This window comes from Lampris incognitus, chromosome 9 (assembly GCF_029633865.1).
Source record: "Lampris incognitus isolate fLamInc1 chromosome 9, fLamInc1.hap2, whole genome shotgun sequence".
Lineage (NCBI taxonomy): Eukaryota > Metazoa > Chordata > Actinopteri > Lampriformes > Lampridae > Lampris > Lampris incognitus.
In genome coordinates, this window is record NC_079219.1 from 10,266,214 (window position 1) to 10,276,407 (window position 10,194).

The window sequence follows — 10,194 nt, forward strand, 5'->3', positions numbered from 1 at the left end:
CTGGTGTGGGACGGGTCCGGGCCACAGCAATTTTGCTATCTGGGCAGAGCAGGACAAGACATGAACCGAGAGCAACCACGACGATCTGACATGGAGCATTTTAACGTGTTGGGACAGTCAAAGGAAATAAACTCTGCAGAAAGCGACTGTTGAAGCTTTAGTATTTTGCAGTCAACACATAACTCCTGAATTTTCTTAGCAGTTAAAAAGTTTAATGCAGCAAAGCTCAAATTTCAATAAAAAAAAAATCTGGCCTCTAGAAAACATTCATTCATTCATTGATAGCAGGTTGATGCTCTACTACTGCCACTACTTTCGGCTGCTGCTGTTAGGGGGCGCCACAGCGGGTCACCCGTTTCCATCTCTTCCTGTCCTCTGCATCTTCCTCTGTCACACCAGCCACCTGCATGTCCTCCCTCACCACATCCATAAACCTCCTCTTTGGCCTTCCTCTTTTCCTCTCCCCTGGCAGCTCCATCTTCAGCATCCTTCTCCCAACACACCCAACATGCATCTGTCCTCCACACGTGTCCAATACAGCAAATACCACGTGACACCATGCAGAGGGAATGTCACAGGACTTCTCTAATAGAAAAAAACTGTGGTAAGTTTTCAAATGACCTCAAACCAGCACACCGTTAAAATACAAGAATCAAATCGCTGGTTTGCTTTCAGAATAGAAAGCAGCAATGAGAAAAACAGGCTTCCCTGGATATGCTGCTATATTTAATGAAAATAAAGTGAAAAACTTTACTATAAAACACAGTATTATTTTTCATACTTCACTTGGGGATATGTCATTATTTTTCATCTGGTTAAAAACAACTCGGAAACATCAACAGCTGTAAACTATATTCGGGTCGCTAAAAAAGCCTTTATTTACAATTTTCAGTCAGAACCAACCAGTCAACCTCCAGCCACATCCACTTATACATACACATCTGCTGAATTTTTAAACATTTTTTAATGTCAATGCTCTTGATCCACCCTGCTTTTATTTATATATAAAATCTCTTTATTCTATTTTATTTTATAGGCACCAAGTACTTTCAGGGTTTTTTTTTTCTTATAATTTTGCTTTTGGATTATGCAAGCTGTGATGATGCTTTTGTTTCCCTCAGGATCAATAAATTATCTATCTATCTATCTATCTATCTATCTATCTATCTATCTATCTATCTATCTATCTATCTATCTATCTATCTATCTATCTAATCAGCTGAACCATGTGAATGGATTTTCTGACAAGTTGCAGTAAAACATGTTGCTTTGATAAAGAAGGAGCGTGTTCTCTCCTCTCCTTTCCCAGACAGAGCATCCGGATGTGGGCCACTTCAGGCAATGATGTGGCACTGATGGTCTTCTTCTGGCCCTGACAAAATGGATGTGAGCCTGAAGTGGCCCACATGTATAATACCAAATATGGCGCAAATATGCTAAATCAGATGTGGGCCTTTTTTGGCAAAGATGCGGTGCTCTGGGCAACATGTGATCTGGATGTGACCCTGAAGTGGCCCGTGTGGTAAATGGTGAATATGGCCCAAATATCACAACACAAATATGGGCCACCTTTGGCAAATATGTGGCACATGCGGCATTGCTATGGCTTGGTTCTGGCCCAGATTTGGCAAACAGGAGCAGACCGCCCATGTGCCATCATTCCACGCGGTATGTGGGCCGGATGAAAGTGTCGGGTGTGGGACGGGTCCGGGCCACAGCAATTTTGCTATCTGGGTTACTTCAGGATGTTTGACGGAGCTGGATGACAAGAGGCATCAGTTATGAGCAAGCTAGTTTATATATTCTTCAAATACAAAGAGACCAGAGTGGTAAAAGCGTCAAAGTAGGACCACCCTGCTTTAAGAGTCCTTCACTTCCTGTAAGGATAAATGGTGATGGGCGGTAACAGCTGTCACCCCACCGAATTTGGTTTCATTTCCAGACAACACAGTAAACCTTCATCTGCTCTCAGTGGGTCTGATAACATTCATTGTCGAAAGAAGAAAAAAAAAGAGCAGAAAATTAAAAGCTATACTGTTTTTTTTTCATACAATACTGTTTTTAGCATAGCACTGTGTAATAAACCCCGGTGGGCAGTGTACTGGTTGTAACACCAGATTAAATCAATCCCACTATGTCTATTATATGAAGCAGTCTGTTCCTGAGTCCTAAAACCAGGAGGTCAGTTGTTTTTTTTTTGTTTTTTTGTTTTTTTTTGTTTTTTTTTTTGGACCCATGTGTTCTCTCGGCTCTGCCTCTCAAAACAGCAAAAATGAACGGGCTTCTGGTTCAACACCCTCAGTTATGGTCTATAATCAGCACCAGGTTGCAAGATTTGGGTGTTCTGGGAGATATAATCCGACATCTAAACTTCTGGGAATTCTGAAAAAAAAATCATTGCGGTCAAGAAATGGCTTTAACGGACACCAATTTATGCTTCACAACGAGTAAACGTGGCATTTATTTGTGGAGATGATCTCATAGGGTAAGACATCTAAATATCTTTAAGGACAGTTCCAATTTTTTTTGGAACCCGTGTCTTATTTTTGTAGTTTTTGCCATCGTGCATATCTGTTATGACGTAATTTTGCTCACAGGCTTCATTTTGGAGATCTGGGACGTACGCGACCACCAGTGGACACCGCTGAGCTTTACAACTGTTTCTTAGTGGATAACTGAACACAAGTGTCAGACATGTTTCAACAAGTCCAATTTAACCCAATTATCAAAACCATGTATTAACTTTATCAGAAAGGGACCCAGATAGCATCCGGATGTGGGCCACTTCAGGCAATGATGTGGGCCACTTCAGGCAATGATGTGGCAATGATGGCCTTCCTCTGGCCCTGACAAAATGGATGTGGGCCTGAAGTGGCCCGTGTGGTAAATGGTGACTATGGCCCAAATATCACAAACAAATATGGTCCACCTTTGGCAAATATGTGGCACATGCGGCATTGTTATGGCTTGGTTCTGGTCCAGATCTGGCAAACAGGAGCGGATCGCCGAAGTGCCATCATTCCACGCGGTATGGGGGCCAGATGAAAGTGTTGGGTGTGGGACGGGTCCGGGCCACAGCAATTTTGCTATCTGGGGAAGGTCAAAGTTATCATCTGAAATGTCCAAATGGTAAATGACTGCAATTATACAGTGCCTTTTTTTTTTCAAAAGCACTTTACAAATAATGCCTCACATATTTACCCACGCGCACATAAACAGACGGCAGTTTCAACCATGCAAGGTAACAGGGGGATGGTCAGGCGACAGATGTCCCGCTCAGAGACACCTTGTCATTTTTGTGTGGAGCCGAGGATCAAACCAACAACAGGAGGACCTGCTCTACTTCCTGAGCCACTGTCCCCCCAATATTGCCCGATATTATCAATGGTCGATCACACTGCTGATCTACTTCCTGGTTCAACTTGCAGGAATGACTAGTCTCTACTTAGCGTAGGTAGTAGTAGCCATCAATAAACTACCCGGCCGGCACAATACAGAAGTTGTAGATAACTGACTTTTTGACTCTTGTTCAATTGCCTCATTAGACTCCATTGTAAAGCCGTGTCTAGTGGTGGTCCCATGTCCACAATCTCCACAATGAAGTCCATGAGTAAAATGCTGTCATAACTGATATGCACGGCTAAAAGGAATCCTCCTTTGAGCTTGTTCAACCAAAAACTCAGTTCCTTTCCCCTTAGAACCAGAGCTGAAAGAACCCACGGTAGCGCTAACTTCCCGGTTGATCTACGAAACAACAACATCATCACAAAAGCCGCTCTTTCTCTGTCGTTTCTGTTTATCAATCCTGTCAGAGCAGAAGAACCGAGCTTTCGTGACCATGACCAAAACTGAAGCCTCTGGTTGAGGATCAGTCCTGCTACTCGAAGAGCTTTGGGTTTCCTCTGTTCGTTTCGGTGAACAAGCATCAGAAACAGGAAATGACCAAACACACCAGGAAGTTCAATGACAGAAATATCTGGTCACTTCCTGTCTGGTGCCCGTTTACACGGCTGCACCTGCAAGTGAAGACGAAAGGAAGAAAGGAAGAAAGAAAGAAAGAAAGAAAGAAAGAAAGAAAGAAAGAAAGAAAGAAAGAAAGAAAGAAAGAAAGAAAGAAAGAAAGAAAGAAAGAATTAGTATTTCACTGATACTGAAAAGGGCTTTGCACATGGTTGGCCAGGATGTGAACCTTCATGATTGTTTAAAGAATATCTGAGTAGCTGAATGGTTTAGGCTTTTCAGTTTTTAATCTGAAATACAAAAGTTTAACCAAAGCCTCATTAAAATAAACGACTGCAGCCCAGATTTTGGTTTCTTAACAGTTTACTGAATGTATATATGAAACATATTGTAGCATTCACCGCTATTAAAGAACGCACACTGACATGCCTTATAACTGAGCGCTGCTTTTATTTGCGGCTGTTGTACAGCCATTATCATATAATGAAGTCACAGGTTTGGCCGCTGCCAGACACTCTAGGGAGCTAAAACTGGAGGTAAAAATAATAATAACTAAAGATGAAAATTCAGACATTTTGGTTAAAGGATAATTCGGCATATCTACCTGTCTGCTGGGAGCTGAAGGTCACTTTGTACGACATCCACAGACTCAGAGCCATCAAGAAGGTCGCTATGAAGCCAAAAACCTGTGAAATGACACAGCTTACTTCATATTTACATCATATTTTATGGCATTATGTCATATTTACTCCAAATGCATTTCACACCAAAGCATTAAAACACATTTTAACCAAACATTAAATGGGTGTGAGTGATGGCTGCTATCTCAGAAGTGTGTTTCCTCCGCGGTCGGAGGAAATATTAGAGGCCATAGGAAAAAAGACTATTAAGAAAAGAAATAAAAGAGTTTTTGTCATTTATGCTTTCATTTGTCTCCAGGCTAAAACAAGCTTCGCAGATTCTCTCCAATCTGGAAACAAACCAACCGTTTGTTTGTATTTGGCATAACTCACATGTTCATTTCACAACCAACTCAGCTGACAGCGAGGCAGTTTAAGGCAAAAACAACTCTTGTCTTTACTTTTTCTGTCAAGTCACACCAAAAGCATACTGTAGATGACTGAGTAAATGTAAAGAATGGTTTGGTTCTGGTTACGGTGGTCAGATTGACTGTTATTAACCATACAGACACACATGCACTGGGATCCTCACTTGGGACAGGGACTATATACATACTACCGACATAAGGCAGTCTGGACGGTTACTAGCCACGTACTTATACACATTCAAACTACGTAATAGTACAGCATCAGATACTTGGCAAAGTCAATGAAAAGCAGTTGGGGAAAAAAGCATTTTGATATGAATCATAAAAACTATGGATTTATACAATATATATATATATATATATATATATATATTTATACATATGTAGGAAGTGCAGCTTCCTCTGTACAGAACAAAGCAAAGCAGCAAGTATGAAGGGTCATCTGCTTTAACAGTCTCATTTAGTGACCTAGAGCTGGAGGTCAGCCTCGTCCCTGCCTCTGTGTCTCTGGTCATACTCGCTATCACAACTACCTCTATGCCTGGAAACTCATTTAGATGTGAAGGGATCACAAAACCTTGGCCAAAGGCAGAAAAAGAGGAGTGTGCAAGGGAGGAGGGTGCCCATCTGGACAGGCACCTCTCTTCATGCTCTTTTTCTTTTTATGGGACTTAACTAGGACTGGGCGATATGACATATAAATAATATTGAGATATTTTTAGGCTATAATTGCGATACACGATATATATACTATATATATATATATATATATATATATATATATATATATATATATATATATATTGAAATCTCTTCTAAAACACTTAATAAATACTCAATTTGACCCTTTGATGCACACATTCAAACCAGTGATTCTGGTAGTCCCTGCCACATGTGTCAGTTTTAAAACATTCTTGTTTATATTCATTAGTGATTTCTATTGGAACAATTTTAAAATTGCATGCAAAAAGGAGGAAATCACAACCAAGTTAAAATGGCTGTAGACAACTTTTCAACCTCCCAGTGTTTCAAGTGTTTTTATTGTTTGCGCCGCTGTTGCAAAAACCAGATCTATCTATCTATCTATCTGTCTGTCTGTCTGTCTGTCTGTCTGTCTATCTATCTATCTATCTATCTATCTAGCTAGCTAGCTAGCTAGCTAGCTAGCTAGCTGTCTGTCTGTCTGTCTGTCTGTCTGTCTGTCTGTCTGTCTAATGAGTGGTTTATTGTTAACAGTGAGTTGTGAGTAAGTTTAGTTGACAGGTCAGGTTATCAAGGGTCACTGGTGAACGGGTTCAGAACTCACCGAGCCGGCCACCAGCTCTGACAACCCACTGCTCTTCACAGCCACCACGATGGAGGCGATGAAGACGAGGATGGTGCCAACGGCATAGTGCAGAAACTCCTGCAGGAGGAGGAGGAGGAGGAGGATTGAAGGGTTCAATATAAAAGAATGAGATGAATGCTGTATCACAGGCTTTAATCAAACTGCCTGCTGTAAAACCTTATCTGGGTTTGACTTCCCTCAGCTCAGTACTGAGCCAATCAAACATGCTTGTGTCAGTACATGAATTAAGAAGATGAAGATAAGATGAAGAGGGTATTTTTAAAGAGTGGTTCTGAAACATTCTTCTGTCAGTTTCAAGAGGGCTTCGGTACTTAAAAACCACAAGGTCTGAGGGTAAATAGAAAAGTCTTAAATGTTTTGTAATCTTTTCTTGATGAGTTTTGGGTTTTACCAATCCAAGAAAGATGTGCTGAGTACAAAAATATCTCTACCCTGCTTTACATTAGTCTTACAATGTCTAACTAGGAGCTGACCAGTACAACCACAGTCTTCTACTGTGGGGATACTGGGAGCTGACCAGTACAGTTTGTTGTCTTACAGTGAGGACCCAGTTGATGCAGGGGATTTTGCCCTGAAGTCTGAAGATGTACAAGAGGAAGAAGATGAGGAAGGCTATAAGGAACCACAGCGTGACCACCTCAAAATAACAAAAGGCCGACCAGGCAGTCCAAGCCCGTGCAAGGTGAACACAGAGGAAGGCGATCAGCAGGGCCACCTGGGAACACACACACAGAGCCAAGAGTTCAATATTATTGCACTTTATAGGACTTCTGTTTAGCTTGTATCTGGATGCTATAGTTGTCTATGTGGTGAACTGTCAAAGTGCGGGTGCCGCTGCAACATCCAGCTTGGCATTTTGGGCCCAGTGGTCAGCCTGGCTGAACATCAGAGCTGAGTGTTGTGACATGATACCACATGTCCAACAGAACTGAGGAGGAGGAGACATAAAGAAACAGGAGAAAAAAATGGACGGACGTCTAATGTGGTGATCCCGTTGATATCGTAGAAAGACACCAGGATAAAAAGAGATTATCTGGAAACATATTTCTTATCTTCTAGACACAGCAAGTGTGGTGAAAGAGAGAAACTGGGAAAAATACATATTCATTTCATTTCCCTCGAAAGTATGATCATAATGTGCATTTCAGTGGGAATGGAACGGATGTTGCCAGTCTACATTATAAAATTCTGGGTTATGATCTGATTTTTTTTTTTAAATTATTTTTAAAGCAAAACGTGATTTGACTCCTCCTGGTTTCAGTTGTTGAAAACGTCGCCTACTGTTTGCCCTCTCCTGAGAGCGAGCGCACCAGAACAGAATATCTGTTCATTTACATTCTATTTGAAGTTCAGGGGGGTAAACTGATGAACATAGTACCACAAAACTACACATGGTACACAGACAACAGGACCTCTAACAGACTGATGTAGTACCACAGTAAACTAAGTTGTAGATATTACAGTGGGAAGGGAAAGGGAAAACTGCTTGGGAAGATAAGCTGTGTATCTGGGTGATTCTTCAGTTTGGGGCACTTTTGGCTTTTGAAATGTTGAAAAGAATAAAAAATAAAATTCTTTAAAATCTGTTTTTTTTATTTGCTTTTTTTCAAAAGCTCTATTAAGTGGTCTGGAACAAATAGCATAGCTTTGATCGTCCTACAACATAAGTTTGATGTTATGATGCTGCTTTCAAAGTTGTAACAGCAAAATGTGATGGTAATGACACGCCAATGGTAATGACAATTTTCACTTTTCGGACAAAAAGTTGGATAAGTCTTAGACTTGCTAACCTAACTTGTTAGCTAGCATACAACCTACAATTAATATACGTGAATAAAGGGAAATTTCTTATTTCTGAACTAAACTACTCAATTAGTAACTTGTTTGGTAATGACGCCTAATAAACATGCTCTCAGATGAGGACGTATAAAGCTTCACATTACTGACATTTGTGGACATGAAAAAGTCATGCTTCTGCTATGACTGCTCACGCGCCTCTCTCACGTCTCGTTTCCATGGCAACCACATTGTTCTCGTTTGAACAAACCGTTATAACTGTCTAAAATGTCCGGTGTGATGGTAATGACAGATGTATGACGGACAGCGACATCTAACTGTAAAAATGTACAAACTGCACCATATGAATTTGAAATATGTCTTTTTAAATTATTATGAAAAAATGCAAAGTAAAGCTTTAATTAATTTAACCATTTTTATTACTTTATTATAGAGGGGAAGTTAAAAAGTCTGGGTTGGGGACAAGCCCAAAACAGTGACGTTCTGGCACATTTGAATTTTCAACACACTGAGAAATGATCAAAATGTCATCACTGAGACACAAATCTTTTTTTTTGTCATAGCTAACGCAACCTAACTCTAAGAAATGCAGTGATTGTTTTTTCCAAAAAAAAAATTTTTTTTTTCTTGAAACTCTACCCTGGCGACAGAAAAACTGCCTTCATTGAAGAATCACTCAGCTATATCTATATGTGACGGAGAGGCGAGGGGATAAACCACGAGTCAGGATCCCCGTTTTATTATAACTGTCCCGCCGTCTTCGTTCTCCATATTTTCATTTGTCTGTACAGTAGGACCCCGCCCGTCTGCGTGACGTCACGGGTGAACGGGCGGGGCTAACAGCCGCTCTCTCCTCCGGGTCTGGACAGTAGCGAGCTCCATGAACTACCGTGAAAACACGTTGCCGAGCATAAATCCGCCGATCGGACTCAAACCTCTTGATGTATCGTGTTGCAGATGCGGACCGACTCAATGACCTGCTCATTCTTAAAAAAAAAAGTGAACTTCTACTTGATATTCCAGCATTTTCACTTTACTTCTTATTACAGCAGTGACCAGAGTCAAAATTATTATTATTATTTTAAAAAAAGAAGATACCGCTAACAGCTGTTTCCCTCGGGCTCCGCGGCCCGTGAGAGAGGAGGCGGTTTCAGCCTGCGGACTGTTTCGCTCCGGCGCATTTTTTCGCAAATCGTCACCGTGGAATTTGTAACCGATCACGTCACATTCTGCGAACGGTCCATTAAAGGTCCGCGCGCACGAACCACGAGCGCTTACTTTCCCTCGTATTTCCTGCGACTGCAGAAACGCGTCCACCGTAACCCGAATGAAACAGGCGCTAAAACATTTCCAAGACTTGTTCTAATAGCAAAACAACAAGGAGCAGAGGGAATTTCTCACCATTTGCGCTATTTTCAGTATCCCGGGTGTGGAGAGGCTGTAACCCAGATTCAGACAACCTGCGGTACCGGACCTACTTGTAGTTGTAGTAGTAGAAGTAGTGACTACAGTATGCGACATGATGGCTATAAAATACAGTGTAGTATACTAGTAGTAGTAGTAGTAGATATTATGAAGTCCAGTAAGTATAAAAAATCGACTCCAGCTGAGAGGCTTCCAGTCCGAGGTGCTGCTGCAGGCGGGGGGTGTGCAGTTTGTCCGGGGTGGAGTTTTGTTCAGGAAACACTACAGAGCCTAATAGAAAGTACTACAACAACCAAGTATTGTCCGCTAATCCCGCATACTACAACTAACCGCTTTCTCTGTGTGACGGTCTATGGGCGGCACATTTCCCATGGTAGCAATAAAGAGGACACATCCTCTTACATGTATTCATTTACCAATATTCATTTGTCAGACGTTTATTTCCCCCCAAAGCATGGAGAACCACTGGGTTAATTCAAGTGTGAACTAGCTGGAATCACTGAGTACTACATAGTAATAATATCATAGTAGTACTGAAGTAGTAGTAGTTGTAGTAGTAGTAGTAGCAGCAGTAATCGTAGAAGTTGTGGTATTAGTAGTAGTAGTAGTAGTCGTA

The 10,194-nt window shown here is 41.2% G+C and overlaps 1 protein-coding gene across 1 annotated transcript; it reads right to left on the reverse strand.

Annotated features, from left to right (window-relative positions):
• Nucleotides 1–204: 204 nt before the first annotated feature.
• cmtm7 (CKLF-like MARVEL transmembrane domain containing 7) lies at nucleotides 205–9,791 on the reverse strand. Its single transcript, XM_056285860.1, has 5 exons — nucleotides 9,555–9,791; nucleotides 6,895–7,071; nucleotides 6,315–6,413; nucleotides 4,565–4,646; nucleotides 205–4,016 (listed from the first exon to the last, which is right to left on the reverse strand). Exons 1-5 carry the CDS (start codon nucleotides 9,672–9,674, stop codon nucleotides 4,003–4,005), a joined length of 492 nt encoding a protein of 163 aa, XP_056141835.1. The 5' UTR covers nucleotides 9,675–9,791; the 3' UTR covers nucleotides 205–4,002.
• Nucleotides 9,792–10,194: the final 403 nt, after the last annotated feature.